Source organism: Ictalurus punctatus, chromosome 4 (genome assembly GCF_001660625.3).
Source record: "Ictalurus punctatus breed USDA103 chromosome 4, Coco_2.0, whole genome shotgun sequence".
Lineage (NCBI taxonomy): Eukaryota > Metazoa > Chordata > Actinopteri > Siluriformes > Ictaluridae > Ictalurus > Ictalurus punctatus.
Genome location: NC_071284.1, coordinates 14,447,161 through 14,465,886, shown reverse-complemented (window position 1 = coordinate 14,465,886; position 18,726 = coordinate 14,447,161). Strand labels below are relative to the sequence as shown.

The 18,726-nt window shown below is 37.8% G+C and overlaps 1 protein-coding gene across 3 annotated transcripts in view; it reads left to right on the top strand.

The window, feature by feature from the left end:
- hydin (HYDIN axonemal central pair apparatus protein) overlaps positions 1–18,726 on the top strand; it is a 118,300-nt gene that overhangs the window by 18,411 nt on the left and 81,163 nt on the right. For 2 of the 3 annotated variants that reach the window (XM_047153006.2, XM_047153004.2), the window contains exons 10-23: positions 2,599–2,698; positions 3,702–3,820; positions 4,514–4,737; positions 5,226–5,293; positions 5,419–5,654; positions 7,125–7,225; positions 7,319–7,454; positions 7,634–7,798; positions 7,993–8,145; positions 11,258–11,496; positions 12,429–12,705; positions 13,422–13,565; positions 15,856–15,999; positions 17,601–17,914. In XM_047153006.2, coding sequence (XP_047008962.2) covers positions 2,599–2,698; positions 3,702–3,820; positions 4,514–4,737; positions 5,226–5,293; positions 5,419–5,654; positions 7,125–7,225; positions 7,319–7,454; positions 7,634–7,798; positions 7,993–8,145; positions 11,258–11,496; positions 12,429–12,705; positions 13,422–13,565; positions 15,856–15,999; positions 17,601–17,914 — 2,420 coding nt within the window. The remainder of the gene's footprint in view (positions 1–2,598; positions 2,699–3,701; positions 3,821–4,513; positions 4,738–5,225; positions 5,294–5,418; positions 5,655–7,124; positions 7,226–7,318; positions 7,455–7,633; positions 7,799–7,992; positions 8,146–11,257; positions 11,497–12,428; positions 12,706–13,421; positions 13,566–15,855; positions 16,000–17,600; positions 17,915–18,726) is intronic. The other variant, XM_047153007.2, reaches the window with a different exon arrangement.

Below are 18,726 nucleotides of genomic sequence, written 5' to 3'. Positions count from 1 at the left end.
TGTTTTAAAGTGTATGTATAATTTGTGCTGCATTAAATACTACAATTCAACTTAAGCGAAGTTAACTGCATCATTCAATGAAGTTACAATCCCAAATCAGGGATTTTTGGCAGAGGATAGCTGAAGAATCTACTTTGAAATTCAAAATTCAAACAAATACAGCTAGCTCCTCCCATCAGTATTCCTTCTAAAGCCATGCCCCCAAAACAAATGCACATGTGCTGCCTAGATTAGTACACCTGAATGATAATGCCTGTGGGGGAGATTACTGATCTGAAGGGCAAATAGAGAGACTTCTCCTTGTATTGATTGGTTGGATCAACAACATTTTGCCTACTGTTTATGGACAAAATGTTCTTTGTTTTTGTTGTTATTTTGTATATTATTTTTTAATGACAGCTGCCAGAATGTGAGGGGATCTAAATGTTAAGTACCCCAGTGAATATCTCCAAATGTTGTTGTACTCTGGTATGTGGAGAGAACAGACAAATTGCCTGCCTTTTTAGCAAAACTAATTATTGTTATGCAATCTGGTGTGTATATTACATATATCACATTTTCCCCCCATTTCTCCTCATACAGAAAATGTTTCAGTAAAAAAAAAACCCACTGCAGCTAATATTATCTACCTTTTAACAAGAGTTTTAAGACAGCAGTTTTTTCTTTTATTGCCCCATGGTTCTGCATTGCTCCTAATTTACTGAGTGTTTCTGCTGGAGTAATTCTGTTATGTTGCCACATTTACACATCACATTGGTTTACTAATGCTGCACCCTTAAAACTAGTTAACAGTTAAACTAGTTCTGTTTAACTCGCAACATCATCAACTTTTCCATCTTATAATGCATAATAGATAATAGGGAGTGTAAGTAGCAGCTGTGAATGGAACGGCTATGGTGACCGGAAGTAAGAACGTAAAAATCACTAAGCAACCGTAAACAAGACGGCACAACCTAGCATTCAGTCATTTATTGAAATATTAAAAAAATCATTTAAAAGAGCAAGAGAATGATTGCTTTTGGCATTAAATAATAATCTATTGTCATAAAAAGAGTTTTTACTCTTGTATGATGCCAATAAGTCTAAAAACCTAGATTTACCATGTAAGCAATACAGTATTTGTCTTTTAATCGTGATTACATGGAGGAAGACAAATGCCTAATTTAATTTTGTGTCAGAAAATTAAAATTAACTTAAGTTTAAAACATATCAACACAGATTAAATAAAGGACTAATGGTACAATCATATACTTATGCAATTACAATGTCATATAACATAAAACATAACATTTTCTTGCCTAGTCTGTCACGTTGTAAGGACTATGGCAAGCCAGTTATTCTTCCGTAGTCTTTGTTTCAGGTTGACAACTGACTGTAGTACATGACCGTAGACTCAATAAACTAAAATATCAGCACTACATACAGCCTATGTCTTCTCTTCATTTTTCATGTTAGTGAAACTCTCATGTCAGTGGCCATGTACACTACATGGCCAAAATTTTGTTGACACCTGACCATCACACCCATATGTAGGACTTCCCCAATCTGCTGCCACAAGTTTGGAAGCACACAGTCTAGAATTTCTTTTGTAGGCTGTAGAATTAAGATTCCCTTCACTGGAACTAAGTGGCCCAAACTAGTTCCAGCATGGCAATGCGCCTGTGCACAAAGAGAGGTCCATGTAGACATGGTTTGTCAAAGTTGAAATTAAAGAACTCAAGTGGCCTTCACAGAGCCCTGACCTCAGCACCACAGAACAACTTAGTGTTCCAGGTCTCCTCACCCAACATCAGTGCCTGACTTCACTAATACTCTTGTGTCTGAATGATCACAAATCCCCACAGCCACGTTCCAAAATCTAGTGGGAAGCCTGTGGAGGTTATTGCTATAACAGCAAACCTAACCCACAAACCTTTGGCCATATTGTGTTGTACAGACCAGCCTGAAGCCTGCTACCTGCAAAATAGAATGCACCTAAAGTCTTTAAACAGTGCTGCCTATCTATGTTTGTATCGCTAAAAAGCACAAGTAGAGGAAATCTGTGCCATGTAGCACTGCGAATTCCTTTATAATGTGTTAAGTCATGGATTTCACTTTTGTTTACTGTGTATTTTGTCTGATGTGCATTTTTTCAAACATGATTTTTTTCTTGGACTATATGCAACTTTATGTCTGTTTGAAAAAGAATCTCTTTTTCCTCAGTTGAAAAATAACACTCATTTAACTAGCAAAGGGCAGCCTCTTCAGCAAACACCTTTGCGTTATAGTTATATAGTTGTATGTGATGTTATTGCCTAGTGAATTCTACGGTGAATTACTTTTGTAGCATAAAGCTTACTGTACACCGTAACCTGGAGACAGACAGTGGTTTTTAATTGTAGCTTTGTAGTCTCTGTTGTGGAAACTACTGAGCTACTGAGTTTTTTACAATACTGTTTTATTCAATTTACATTCATTACTCTTTACATGTTCTATTCAAGACAGGACTGCCTTCAAACACATCTAAAAGCAAGTGAAGTGCCTGGGGGTGCAGTGTTTAATGAAGCTGAGTGGAAAGAATATTATGGTTGAGTTAATATCTCTCTGTATTGCTTACAGGAGGGGGACATCTGGCCAAACCGCACAGCGGAAATCAGCATCATCTTCAAACCCCAAGAAGCCAAACTTTACCAACACACCATATACTGTGATGTCACTGGTACTGGTTAACTTAATATTGTTGTAGTTAAAATGAATATGTTTGTAAATGTGTAAGTTGTCTACTTCTTTCAAAGCCAATTGTTGATTGATTTGCGTGTGGGAATTTAAGCCCACGTGAATTTAAGCGCTCACCCTGTGGTCTGTGTGGGTCCTAATGCCTCAGTATAGTGACAGGGACACTATACTGTAAAAACAGCACCGTCTTTTGGATGAGACGTTAAACCGAGGTCCTGACTCTGTGGTCATTAAAAATCCCCAATAGGCCCTTTATCTATCATGCCCCCATAATAATCTCCATCCCTGAATTGGTTACATCACTCTCCTCTCCTCTCCACCAGTAGCTGGTGTGTGGTGGACATTCTGGCTGCTGTTGCATCATCCAGGTGGTTGGTACACAATGGTGGTGGGTTAGGAGATTTTCCCACATACAACGTAAAGCGCTTTGAGTCCTAAAAAGCACTATATAAATCTAAGGAATTATTATAGAAAACCTCACATTTGCATTATTTTGTAAGAGGATCATTCCAAGAAAGTTTGGTGACAAAATTCATAGACACTGCATTTTTGGTCCTGTCCTCTCATTCTTCATCTTATTGAGGGCATTTTTCTTGCCTAACAATGACTGATCTGTCTATATTTTATACCGATGAATGCTTTTGTCTATAGACCACAGTTGCTTAGTTCTATATTAATTTCCTAATTTCCTTGGGGTAATTTATGATATCCTTTTTTTTTTTTTTTAGTTGTTTTATAGTTGATTGAAATTCATGTACTGTATTTATCATATATACTAAATGTGGTTGTTTTAATTAGGTAATTTTTAAGCTCAGTTAAGCTTTTAATAAAGGGATAGTTTGTAGCTTGTCAATCAAACCTGCAAGAGTAAGAGGTGGCTTTGCAAATATATATTGCTACCTATTTTTTAATTTTTTTATTTTGCTAATCCACTGTATTGCTTCAAGATATGAAGCCAGTGATGTATTACAAATGTCTTCATGCAGGCAGAGAGTCTCGTTTGCCACTGCGTATAAAGGGGGAAAGCATGGGGCCCAAACTGCAGTTTAACGTTGATCTGCTGGACATTGGCAACATTTTTGTTGGATCCAAGCACAGCTATGAGGTATGAATAAGCACAACCACTGTCCTTGCAAAAGTCATTCCTAGCAATAGTTAAGATACCCCTATAAACCCCAGATGATTTGACTCTGTATTCAAAGTGAAACAAGTCTTTAAGATGTCATTTAATGATAGAACACTGGAAGTCATTTAATATCATCCATTTGGTTATATGATTTCTGCACATAAAAAGTGTTTCTAATTATATTATCTTTGTAAGGAGAGAAATTATTAAAGACATATAAAATATATATAATATATAGCTATATTTTATATATAATATATATTTTATATATATATATATATATATATTTTATATAAAAAATATAGCTATGTAATACTTCGTTTTATGAAACTAAATTAAAATATATTTTGGAAGCTTATAAGTATTTGAAAATAGCACAAGTACTTTAAAAATGTCAGTGTGTCGATGCAGGCTTTTCTGATTTTAATTGAACTAATTGTAATCTAACTATAACACTAAGCTGTAACAACAAGAGGTGTTATGTAACTAAATTTAGGAAACATCCCGGTGGTTAGCAAACACAGTGATTGATATCAAAATCCATCTTCAGTTTACTTCTTACTTACTGAATTTGTTTCCATGCATTCTACTTGATTCACTTGCTTTTTCAAACCACAGCTATTAGAAACAGATTGTGATTCTGTGCTTTATCTGCTCTTACTTTTACCCAAGGTGCTTGTGAGCAATAAGGGACTTATAGATGCCCCCTATAGGCTCATGCTTCCCACTACAGCCATGGGTCTGTGCTTTTCCTTCATCCCTCCTGAGGGCATGGTGCCGCCTGGGGCCTGCCATGTTCTGGAGGTCCGCTTCTCTTCTGACAAACTGGGCACCTTCTCAGAGGAGTTTTATTTTACTGTTTCGGGGAATCCACAGCCTCTCATCCTAACTTTCAGGTAACTGTATTATTGTTGACTGATTCTGCCTATGTGCTGCTGCTCCTGTAGCCCCTTGTTTTTCAAGAACACACCATAGTCCTGTTTTCAAATCTCAGCTGTTTTTCCATGTAGTTGCTAGCCTTTTGTTATGCAGATGAAATAAATACGTAATGGTTTCACATACATAAGTACTGAGCCACAGTTTGGTGAAAGTTCTATAATTCACTTGTCATTTTTGCCACTTTCAGAGTAAGATGGATTGCTGTTGAAAATGCTGAAAGTAGAGATTATAGGAGCACTACTCTTCACTGTCATCTTACAAATGGATCAATTTATTTTGCTTTCCCTGTCACAATCTTTCTTTTTTTTTTTTTAAGCATTTTTGTTCTTAATAATAAAATAATGAATGAATGAATTTATTACTTGTTGCATGACCAGTGACCTTCACTTCAGAATGGGCAATGTGGAGTTTAATGAAAAGCTCTTTGTCCTGTTGTTTGTTGCAGGGGGTGTGTAATGGGCCCGACGTTTCATTTCAACATTCCTGAGCTCGACTTTGGAGATGTATCCTTTGGTAAATGAACTTTGTATTGACAATAACCATGATCACCTGCTTACCAAAAATCCCAGTACCACTTCCTATTTTCCTGATTATTTTCTCTGTTTATTTGCTTCTACTCTCTGCATTGACCTCAAAAGGCTTTCCTCACACACTGACCTGCTCACTTAGCAATACCTCATTGGTATCTATGAGTTTTGACCTGCGGATCCCTGGAGATGGGATGGGGAGGCACAGTGTGACCAGTACAGAGCAGGTAACAGAGCTGGACAGGAATGCCTGGAAGCCAGGAGACAGGGCATCTGAGAGGCCTCGGGAATTCAGGGTGACACCTGGTTCAGGCAACATCCGGGCTCAGAGCCAAATGGACATCAAGGTAGGACTCTTTGTTTAATAAATCCTGCTTTGACCCTTCAGTGCATGCTCTCACTGCAAATTTGACACAAATTAGAATTGATTTCATTATGCAAAGGTTAGCCTGCATACTTCAGATAGACCGTCTTGTCTGCCCTTTTTAACAATACAGTCTCCCAAGAGGAAAAAATGTCTTTAATCTTTTTTTTTTAAATCTTTTGCCTTCAAAATTGATTGAGCAGAACTCAAAATTTTAAATCTATTAAAAACAGAAAAACAGGTCTGCCTGATTGATCAGCAGCTGGATCTTGCTTCTCTGGGTGAGGTCTCTCACAGCTGGATATGTTGTTGTTTGCACCAATTTTTTGGTTCAATTAGGGCTAATTCTGTGCAAAAACTGGCATATGGGTCTAAGTGCACCATGTACAAGGGAACATGCAGTGTGTGTCCTCATCCTCTCATACACATTTGAATTAGTATTGCCCAAATGATGGGAAGTCAGGACAAAATATGTGGAGAAATGGGATATTCATATTCATATTTCTCCTGATTTATTCACTTTGGGCAGTTAGTGATGGATAGCTTTGCATGTGGTTTTGTCCAAAAGACAGGTGTATTTAGCTGCTCAGACATGCTGCTCAGAGCAGGATAGCCATTGTTAGTAAGTGTGTGGTTTATTTTATTTATTTATTTTTCCACACATTCTCATAGATATTTTGTGTCATAATGCAATATTTTAATATAAGAGTTCAGAGCTTTGTTTGAATGTGTGTGTGTGTGATTGTGCCTTGCGATGGATTGGCACCCCGTCCATGGTGTACCCTGCCTTGTGTCCCATGCCCCCTGGGATAGGGTCCAGGCTCCCCGAGACCCAGCAGGATAAGTGGTATAGAAAATGTATGGATGGACTATTTCACAGCGGCTTCTAAACCCCAATACACAGAGAGCATTTAGTAGATGTCCCAGCCACAGTTTATGTGATGAGCTATAGCCTCAGTAAATTCAACATTATTGTCAGACTGGTTGTAAGAGCATATTGGGGCCACAAGAACTCATGTTTTTCACAGCACCTGCTGACACATGTACATCTGGCCCTCAGGACCACTTAATGACAGGTGTGCTGGACTAGGAAGTGCTAACTAAAGAACTCTGCTGCAGTATTATTTGTCAGCATCTGACTGCTGTGTCTAGTGTCTGTCTGTGGTTTACTTGTACTGTGGTCAGTACTAGATTGACTGCAGAGCAGAGCCATTGTATGAACTTATAATTCATACATATATGAAGGGATTATACAGGAATAATTCTGGATTCTGGGATCATTCCAATAATTATTTACACGATTCATGTAATTTAAACATATCCAGGCACTGTGATATTGTTTACTGATTTTTTCCCCCCATTGCGTACATCTAGAGGTGAGTAGTGTAATAAACAGTAATGTAATATGTACCTGTACTGTATATATAACTGGAACTGTGTGTGTCTGCTGCAGGTGACCTTGTGCTCCAATACAGTGCAGCAATACAATCTGGCACTGGTGGTGGATGTGCATGGAGTTGGGGAGGAGGTGTTAGCTCTCCCAATTAAGGCTAGGTAGTACATTTATGGTGACACACTCATTCTGTTTATACTCATAGGATGTACAGTATATAAAGGTTATTACTCTGCGGACAACGTTTTCTACAGCTGTGTTATTCCAGAAGTGCACCTGGAGAGTTCCATGCTTCAGTTCCAGCACTGTTTCCTGGGTTATCCCTATGAGCAGACCATCAGGCTGATTAATGACACAAACCTCCCTGCATGCTATGGCCTTCTAGCCCAGGTAAAATGAAGTCCATGTATCTTGTGGTTAAAGATAGGAAATCTTAAGAATAACACAACTGAGAGGAGGATTGAGGCTCTTCTTATCCCATAGTACTACATAATTAAATAAGTTGTATAGTATATTCTGCATGCCTCTCTGACCAGCATGTGAGCAACACTGTGTCTATGTATACGCAGGAGTATGAGGAGAACCCGTCTCTACTATACTCTACTGCTCATCCACGAGGAGTGATCCAACCATATAGTACTGAGCAGATTCCTCTTGTTCTTCAGGCTAAAACAGTGGGCCAAGTGCAACTCACTGCTCTCATTGCAATTTTAGGCCAACAGGATCCTCCACTGGTGAGCATATGTGTATATATGTGCACACATGTATAAGACAGAGATGCAGGCAAATAGATTTAACCATTGCCTATTTTATTCACACTGCTCACAGTATATTTATTATTTCAGTTGAACTACAAATTGAATCAGCTGTAATTTTCAATTTCATTCTATGACCTTTTGCTCCTCCAGTTCCTCTCTGTCTCCCACAGGAGTTGCTCCTGTCCTGCATTGGGCAGGGTCCAATTGTCTCCCTTTCTGCCACTGAGCTACACTTTGGCACCATCCCAGTGCTCACTGACATCCCAAGGACATTGCAGTTGTTCAACCTTTCCCCCATTCCGGCCCAGTTCTTGGCACAAATGGTGGGTCTAGCCCTATTTTAATAATAGCCAAAATGCGACAAGCAGTGATAAGTATACTTTCTCTTTATACTAGACTATGCCCCCCCCCCTGCCGCCCAGATGCTACTTAATTTATTCTGAATGAATTATTATCTTAATTTAATGTAAAATAAATTAGGTGATTGTCTGAGTGGTTTGTGGACTGCACATTGAACATTGCATTATCATTCCTTTTGTATTAGACTGAACAGTTGTATCAGGCCACACTCTCTGAAATATTGTTTGTTCTTCTACAAAAATTTTTTATTTAGTCTGATTTTGGGGACCAATTTTCCAATGCCTAAGGATAAAACCAAGCCATATGTATTTCACTTTGGAGGAGTTTGTAACCAAAAAAGTTAGAAAAAGTTAGTAGAAGCTCTGTGGTTGGCTGCACTCCTCCCTTACTTTGAAAATCCCAATTAAAACCAGGAGAAATCAATCAGCATATTGTGTTATGGGAATTAATTTTAATCTGCCTTTCAGCTAGTTAACACTGCTTTCAAGAGGGGAAAACACAAATGAAGATGGAGGGGGTGCTGCGTGTTGATGCTTAGTTAAAAAGAAAGAAAGAAAAATCAGCAGGGATCAAAATCAAAAACGAACATGAAGCATCTGACTTATGAAGTTATGCTTCGTCAAAATCCCTCTCTATAGGTGCTAGGTTCCCACAGTTGATAACACACAAGCAGAATACTTACTGCTTGCATTAACCTGCCTGCACTTTTCCTCAATCTGATTATTATTATTATTATCTGATTATTAGCCCTCTGTCTACAATTTGATAGATTAGCTCTCTGTCTACAAATTTCCTCTTCCCACTCATGCTGTCCTCTTTCTACTCCTTGCAGCCATTCTCCTGAGAGCATCCTTAGATTAATGGAATCTGGCAGAACACACACGCACATACACATATACACACTCTGGTTCATTACGAAGTTATCTTGACGAAGCCCTACTCTGTCCAAAGGTTACACTCTTGAGAGTAAGAACTCTGAAAGGTTTAACTCTGAACAGCCATTTCAAACTTACTTCACTGTTATTTTTCAAAGCCAGAACTAGAGTTTACTGTTGCACAATCACTGACGTGTGTAAAAAAGAAAGAAAAATTACAATGTAATATAATATATATATATTTTAGATGTAAACAAGTACAAATTGGTTGTTGCCTGAGGTGGTGACGAAAGCATTAAACCAAATAAGTTTATTTGCTGCGAGAGCGGTTTTATTCCTTTTAGTTAAAATTGTAAAATAGTGCAGAGAATCTTAGGAGCAAAGTGTCCTTTTTTCCCTTTGAAGATTATCATTTTGAAGAGCACAATTAAGTAAATGCTTTTCATCACTGAAGCTTGGAACAAGCCTATAAATAGCTGCCAAAGACAGTCCCTCTTTGTAGTGCCCTACATTCATTTAGATTAGATTCACTTAGACTTCAGCACTTCAGAATGGACCAGAGCCATACATACAAGTAAATGAGTCCAAGGTGAAGCTAATTGATTGGACTTTATTGTTAGCAAATTAACTATAAAATAACTTTACTGTTAGTTTATTGTTAGTAGTAATCTATCTTTAAATCCTGGCAGGGAGTAGAGCTGAACTGGAATGTGTAATATTTCTGGCTACATGTTTGAATTCAATTGGCCTGAAGATTAGAGCATGTACTTTATTAGCAGCAGGGTTGGGAGGGTTACTTTAAAAAAGTATTCTGTTGTAGTTACAAATTACTTCATAAAAAATGTAATCAGTAACATAATCCAAGTATCACAATAAGTAACGTAATCTGACTATTTTTGGATTACTTCATGGTCACATATGTAAATAAAGTCAAGAGAAAAGCAATATGATCTAAAATACTTTTATTTAGAGCTTATTTTAGAGCTTAAATACATTTTCAATGTTTAAATGTGTTTTAAGATAAATAAATAAATAAATAAATTAGAGATCACCATCCCTGATGTGGGTATCATTACATCACAAAGGTTAGGATGATCATATTCTGCTTTTCCAAAAAGAGGACCCCTTTTTTCGTGTCTTAATAGCGTTCAAAACAGTGTTATTATGAATTCAGGTTTTAATACACTGAAAAAGACACACTGTTAGCACTATTAGCATTACATAAATATATATAAATTCCTACATTCTTTTGAACGTTCATGGAATAAAATAAAATATTAGATGCCATGAGTGTACCTTCTGAAATTAAAAATGACCTTATGTGGCCATGCACACTGTTTCAACTCAGGACAGCTGTCATTTACTGCTATTGTCAAGCAACTGTTTGACGCTGTACACAACAGTGCTTCATCTTCACGCGTTTGCCGAAAGTAGGCTAATGGTTTAGAGTCAGGAATTTGGCCAATAGTTGCTGCAAGACTTTTATAATCGACCAATCGATGTACGAGGACGTGGGAATTACAGAGAGGGGTTAAAGCAATGCAAATATGCGCACACATGATGCAGTATTAGACCATAAGCACATCATAATGAAGCTAAAGCCAAATTTCGGACATTTTCTCAAATTTAGAAATCCCAGCTGGAAATTTTTTTATGGTCTGAAAAAGAGGACACCTAAACAGAAGCATTTCAGAGAACAATTTGTGTTCATTTCTACCAAATTCACTTAGCGCAAAATTTATTTGCGCATGTACCAGGAGGTTACTCATGTGAGTCACGACTGACGAGAGAACCAGAACTATAATCAAGCAGCTATCTACATTGTGTTACGTCAAAAGATTCATTTCTTTGGTTTCAAATGAATGTAATGTAATGAAATGTAATCCCCAAACTAGTATTCCCATTTTTTTACAAAATGTACCTGTAATCTGATTACTTTGATTTTTCACATAACTGTAACAGATTACAGTTACCATTTCTTTGTATCCTGACTACGTAATGCCGTTACATGTATTCCGTTACTCCCCAAGCCTGATTAACAGTGAGTGCTGAACATGCTTTCATTAACCATATTACAAGTTCTGCAGGAAAGAATACATTATAAAACCTTTGAGGGTTTAAATAGTTAGTTTAATATTGTTAAATACTTAGTTAAATATTGTATGTTATTTTATATTAACACACAGTCATTTGATGGCAGGCTAAGAGTAACTCTCAGTGGAGGGTGGAGCCAGCAGAAGGAGAGATCCCCCCAGAGGGGCAGCTAGAACTGACACTGGTTGCCCGTCTAGATGATACTCTCCCCTTCCAGGACAAATTGCAGTTGGCCATCCAAAGCAGCCAAACCTACACAGTACCCTTGTGGGCCACAGGGAAGGGTACCACAATCGTAACTGATCGGCCCATTGCTCCCCATCTGGACCTTGGAACCCACTTTAGGTATGGTGTAAAATGTAAACTATCCATCCGTCCGTCCATCTTCTATCGCTTACTCCTTTTCAGGTTCACTGAGAACCTGGAGCCTATCCCAGGAAGCATCGGCCACAAGGCAGGGTACACCCTGGACAGGGTGCCAGTCCATCGCAGGGCACAATCAAATACACACTCACACACCCATTCATACACTACGGACACTTTAGACATGCCAGTCAGCCTACCATGCATGTCTTTGGACTGGGGGAGGAAACCGGAGTACCCGGAGGAAACCCCTGCAGCACGGGGAGAACATGCAAACTCCACACACACATGGCCCCGGCGGAACTCGGACCCCGGACCCTGGAGGTGTGAGGCAAACGTGCTAACCACTAAGCCACCGTGCGCCCTAAAATGCAAACTATATTTGTTTCAAATTTTTAATAAAACCACTTGGGTGAATTGCAGTCTCTGTGTGTTTATTCTATTTGCTCAGCCCCATGTATGCCACTTTTAGCTAGAATTCTATAATATTTTCTAGTTTAATTCATATCTCTCTTTAAATGTTGCAAAACAAAAACAACGTGACATGATCAGTGAGCATATTTTATTTCCACAGTAGTGTCATTAGATTCTGTTATTAAGATGTATTAATGTCCTGTATGAGTTATCATTATATATTTTGTGTATGTCATACTACATAGTTTTCTTCATCATGTTTGCCTATATATATTGTACCCTTCAAATAAAATAAAAATGGTTTTATGTACTTTATGGACTTAACTTAAATTTCGGCCAACTAGTACTCAAGACTGTGAGGTAGGGAGATTAGTAGTGCTGAATCAGCAATCAGTACTTAATATACGTTAATGATCTTTTTACATCAAAGTTTTATAAAAAAGACTCCTGCTCAACTAATATACATTTGGAATTAATACCTTTCTGTTTCTACTCTGCAGCTCAGGTCCATGCCAGTATCACTTTAAGATCACCAACAGAGGTCAGCGATTTCACAAGCTTTTCTGGACCACTGAAGGCTTTCCTCACTTCCGCCGCAGAGGCCCACCAACCGCAAAATACCAACCACTCACTATCTCCAGGGAAGGCAAAGCCAGGAGTCCACAGGTACCTTCGACTTTGAGTTCCCCCGTTTTCTCCCTGACACCCACAAGGTTGGAGCTTGGTCCAGGTCACTCCGTCAACATGCTGATAGAAGGCTCCTGTGAAATGCCCAAAGTAAGCAAATATTTTGCCTTACTATATACCATAACCCATTCTTAATGGCTGAATTGTACTTAAAGCCCCAAACAGAATTTACTCTAACTGTTTTTTTTTTTAAAAAAAACATAGTATATTGTATATCATAATATAGTATATCATAGTATTGTTCTTAATCAATTCTAATTATCCCAGAATGCTGCTCTCAGTTATTAAGTTGTAAATGTATATGCATTTTTCACATGTGAACATATGTTTATTTTTAGATATAGGGATTGCCTGCATTTATTGGTCATTTATTTATTGTGTAGTTTGTTGTGTCCTTGTTTATGTAAAGCTCTCTGCTCTGTTTTTGAAAGCTGCAGCAAGATGCACGAAAGCATATCACATTTATTGCATTTCCTGATACATATAATACGTACCAAATAATGTCAGAAATGCACCGTGTTGCACCAAGCAATGTATTGCCTTCCTTCTCAGGCAGTTTTGCCCTGAGCCTCTATTGATTGAATAGGTAGCGACAAAGGAGGGAGGGTGACGAGCAGATAAACCCAGTCCGCTTATGGCATATATCAGTATGCTGGAGCTCAGTCCTGATAGAGCATGACTGTATTTCAGATCAGTACTTCCAGGCTTGTCTCACAGCTTAGGCTTTGTATATGAAAAGTTTAACGGAGTGTGTGTGTGTGTGTGTGTGTGTGTGTGTGTGTGTGTGTGTGTGTGTGTGTGTGTAGGTGGTAAGAGAAAGGCTGGTATGCCATGCCATCATCGGGAATCAAAATGGGAAGGAGCGTATCATGACAGTTGATATCACATGTGAATTCATTGCCCCAGTCTTGAATATCTCCCCTCAGCAGCTCAACTTCTGTGTAGAAAAGGTTTGTGTGCTCCAGCTTGTGTGTGTTACTGACTGAAACCTGTGTGCTCATAAAATACTCTCCTTTAATATTCTATAAAGTGAATCTTCTTCATTATACTGTCATTATGCCATCAAAATAAGGTCACACTTGGCACTAGGCAGAACTCAATGTTGTGTGAGAGCATCTACATTGCATGCCATTTTTATCTGAGTGAATTGCGCTACAGCTTCATGGTCTAAACCTGAAATTCTAGGCATCATTTGTACTTTATTATTATTATGATTATGGTGGGAGGGTGTTCTTCTCCATATGCTTGCATTGTGGCAATTACCTATTCCTCTGAACTGGACTGTTTGCTGTTTTGCTTACTCTGTAGAGCAGATAAAAGACATGAAAGTGCTGCAGTCCGTTTTTTTTTTTTTTTTAGAGATCAATAAATCAATATTAAGGTCAATTCACTGGGGAAAAATATTTTTAGTGCAGAATTACAGTTTAATAAATTAAAACATAGATGTCTGACTCAAACACTGGCTATTGCTTTTCATGCAAACAAAGTAGAACTTTTTTTGTAACTTGATGTAAATTGTTAGGTGACTATTATGTAAAGAACAGACAGATCAGGAGGAACTATGATTATAATGAAACTGATTTCCTGTCGGACATATATTGCTTTCATTATCACATCCCCCCATACTCTCAATCTATCTCACTCTCACTCACTCACTCACTCACTCACTCACTCACTCACACACACACACACACACACACACACACACACACACACGCAGCCACATGTGCACAGCCTCCTACCCTTTCCCCACTATGAGCTTCAGCTTTAGTGGTTTTCATAGATCTTCATGATATTCTGACAATCGCTTTCAAGTTCCATTGCCAGGCAGCCTTTTCAGAACTTAAAATGCTAATTTGGTTTGAGAGCATTCTTTTATCTGGTACAGTCCCATATGTTTATGTGTTGACAGCGCATGCTAGATTTACAGACAATTCCTGCACAAGGGCCTGCAAGACTAAAGAAATTAAGTAGAATGAGAGGGGAATGAGAAGGAAAGGAACTTGATTGAATCGGATGGGAAAAGAGACCGGAGTGAGGATGAAATTTTGGTTTCTACATATTGGCACTAATATTACAGAACTAATAGCAGTCTAGAAGATATTATTACTGTGGGCAGTCATCCTTAGGTAATAAATGATTAGATTCTCTGTAAGGGAGAATCACAGAGGAAAGATTTGATAAGTCACAGAGTATGAGATTTATAATTGTGAGTGCCAACAAGAAAATGTTATACAACAGACATTCCCAACTTTATACAACTTTCTACACATATACCTTACCACAAAAGCTCTTGCAATCCACAATAGTCAGATCCAACTGTTAAAAAAAAAAAACACAATTACAGATGTAATACAATAACTGATGTTAATAAAAATAAATAAAGTGATAAAAAAAAGAATAAAATAAAACAGACGTAAACAAGCTGTACTCAAAATGAAAAGGATGAACATATTTGAGCTACAGTTTGCTTGTTAGGTTACTTTTGCTAGCTGCAGTTGTCAATAGTTGTAATCATGTGATTTTTGGATACTTAACTATTTCATAAAGCTGGATTATATATACTGTTAGATAGTGCTATAAGTTAGATAGTGTTCTGTTGAATCTTGGCCCAATATTTTATGTGTAGATTTTGTAATATTTGCCCTTTTCTGACATTGACAAAACATATGTCAATACAATAAAATGCTGTTGTATAATACATTTGTGCTTTCTTCTGAGAGGTTATGTTTGACTTGAGACACTTTTAGAACAATGTATATAATAGGCTTGCTGTGATAGTCAGTGTTACTGGTGTTATACGGTGTTCAGGCACACACGATCCCCCCCCCCCCCCCCTCCCCCAGTGTTACACAGTGTTACTGGTCGATTAACCAGTGGGAAAATTTCCTCACCATCACATTACTAGTACAGAATTAATATTTTGTATAATATTGAAAAAAAATATTGCTTAAGGTTCTAGAGGTTCTAGACAAGATTAATAGGAAAAACAGGACTATCTAACTGATATATTCCCAATGAACACTGCTGGAGAGGAGGTGCCCGTGGCCCCTACGTGTTTTATTTGTTCCATATTTAATTTGAATATAACTACAACAGTCTTTTCTACAATCTTGCAATTATTGAATATATTGACAGTCTTTGACAGCCTTCTCGATATTTTGCCATGCCACAGTCCACTGGGAGGTTGTGGTTGTTGTCTGTTTATTGAGTTTGATGGATTTGTTCTGTATCCTCCAGGTTCCAGGTATTTCCCTTGTGCCTCTGTATGAGAGGATCTATCTGAAGAATGTCTCCACATTGGCGCTCTCTCTGGAGCTCATCCTGGCTGAGCCATTTGGGCTCTGTGACTGTATCAGTGATGACTCATTCACCTCCTCAAAGGTACACTTCTTCAAAAAGAGTTATTTGGCAGGGATGCCAACTTTCAGGAAGGGTTTGGCAGAAGATTAGTGAGTGGATGGGATGGGGTATTATTAGAGAAGGATATTATTGCATGCATTTTTTATTGTGCACCCCAAAATTAAATGAGGAACATGACCATTATGGTTTAAAAGTTTACTGAGTTTACTGCGTTAGCACCTACCTTTGGTATTGACCTTTGGTGTAGCGGTCTTTTCACAAGTCACTATCATTTTGTGAACATGATTACATTTACTACCAAACATTCAGTGTCATTATTTAAAATTTTGCTAACATGCAGTTATAACATGCATCGTAACATCGTGCAAATGATCTTAGTAGAGACAGTTTCCTTTGATTGTTGTTGTCTTGCATTAAATGACAGTTATAAGGCTGGTGTTATATAATCCTTGGCTATCACACTGGTACTTGAAAATTTGTTGAACCCTTTAGAATTTTCTATATTTCTGCATAAATATGACCTTCACATAATATGATGAATGAGTCCTAAAAGCAGATAAAGAGAAATCAATTAAACAAGTGAGACTAAAATATTATACCGGACTATTTATTTATCGAGAAAAATGATCCAATATTTCAGATTTGTAAGTGAACCTTTGCTTTCTGGTGTGACCTTCTTGTGCAGAAATAACTGCGACTAAACATTTCTGGTAACTGTTGTTCAGTCCTGCACATGAGCTTGGGGGAATTTTAGCCCATTCCTCAGTACAGAACAACTTCAACTCTGGGATGTTGGTGGGTTTCTGCACATGAACTGCTTGCTTCAGGTCCTTCCACAACATTTCTATTGGATTACGGTCAGGCCTTTGACTTGGCCTTTCCAAAACATTAACTTTGTTATTCTTTAACCATTCTTTGGTAGAATGACTTGTGTGCTTAGGGTCATTATTTTGCTGCATGACCCTGTGAAATATTTTTTCTTATTTTCCATGATTATGATTCAATCATTTAAAATCAGTTCAATGTGATTTTTGCTTTCTAATGATCTTATTATGTTTTTGGGTTTCTGTCCTTTATTATGTTTTTGCCAAGGTGTTTTGTCCTTTGGCTTATGTTTTTGTGTTATGTTTTCCTTAACTAGTCTTGGGTATGTTGCTTGCACATACAGCTGAGTATAAAAGCTAACCTTACCCAACTTATGTTTAGACTAAGAGACTGAAGTCTAAGAGACCCAGAAGTGTGAGTCTCATGCCATATATATGGGAATTGTCCACCTTTTTTAATTGGGCAATAAGATTTCCACTCATTTAAATGAAATTTCCACTTATATAATAGTGAAAGGGCATGTTTGCAGATCTTGAATAGCTTACATTAGATAATCTTTATTTAACATTATGCATAAACTTAACCTATCAATTATATTCAAAGGCAAATTCAACAAATATGTGAAATTACACTATATAAGTATACTGTATGACTAATAAATATTCCTTAGTTTAACATTTAGCATTTCACCTTCTAAATAAACAGCTTTTCTGAACTTAGTGAAGAGTGATTCACTTGACATTACCTAAATCATTAATTAATCTCACTCTTTATTTCTTCTGTGTTGGTGCATGTAGAGTCTGGTGATGGGTATTGGTGCTGAAGCAGAGCTGTGGGTGCGCTTTGACCCTTCGTACCAGCTGGATTTAGTGAGCCGCGTGGCTGAGGAAGTGCTGGAGGTGAGCTATAGTGGGCACCCACAGCGGGACACTGTGGCTCTGCGAGGAGAGGTACACTTTCCCAACCTGCACTTCTCCTGCCATGTGTTGGACTTTGGCTGCATCCTCAACTGTACAGAGGTCCAGCAGCAGCTTACTATGACAAACTCCAGCCCACTCCCCGTCAACTACCGCTGGGCTTTTTTGCTGGACCAACAATATTACCACATAAGGTAGAGACATCTTTCATGGTTATAAAAGAATGGTGCAGTAAACCCTCAAATTAGCACTAAATTACTGAATTTTCCTGGACGAGCTAAAACAAGGAGCCTATTATTTAAAGATTTAAATCCAGTAGCACTTACATTATGCAAGACAGCATTATGCAAATCAGACCATGTTCACTGGTCTATGAAAGTTTTCAATCAGTGTTAGCACATTAGCATTTGTTTGACCTTATGCTTATGTGTGTCCTTAAGATTACACTTAACCATTGGTGCCAGATCTGGCATCAACCATACTCCCAAGAAACACAGTCATCAGAAAAGAAGCCAGCTACTGCTCAATCCATAAAATGCATAGTTTTATTGGGTGAATCATAATTTTATAACTTGCTTTATGGACTTTTATCTACTTTATCTACTTCGTCATTAATTGTATACCAGTATATTTGTCCCTTTCAGTCATGTGAAAAAATAAGTACACCCCATGGAAATTGTTTGCTTTATTGACATATTTGGACAAGCAAACATGTGATCATCTTTGAAACAGTGCCTATTAATAAAGTTGATATACTTGAACAAAACAACAAGGAAAATTAACTTTTTCAATCATTTATTCAACAGAAATATCAATAGATGTGATATTCTTCAGTGGAAAAAGTAATACATCCTTGGCTCCAAAGCTAGCCCCTTTTAGCAGAAATAAAATCTTGTAGGCGGTTTGCATAATTGTCAACCAGTCTCTGACATTGGCTTGCGGGAATTTTTGACCTCTCTTCCATGCAATACTCTTTCAGTTGCAAGATATTTGAGGATTTTCTTGC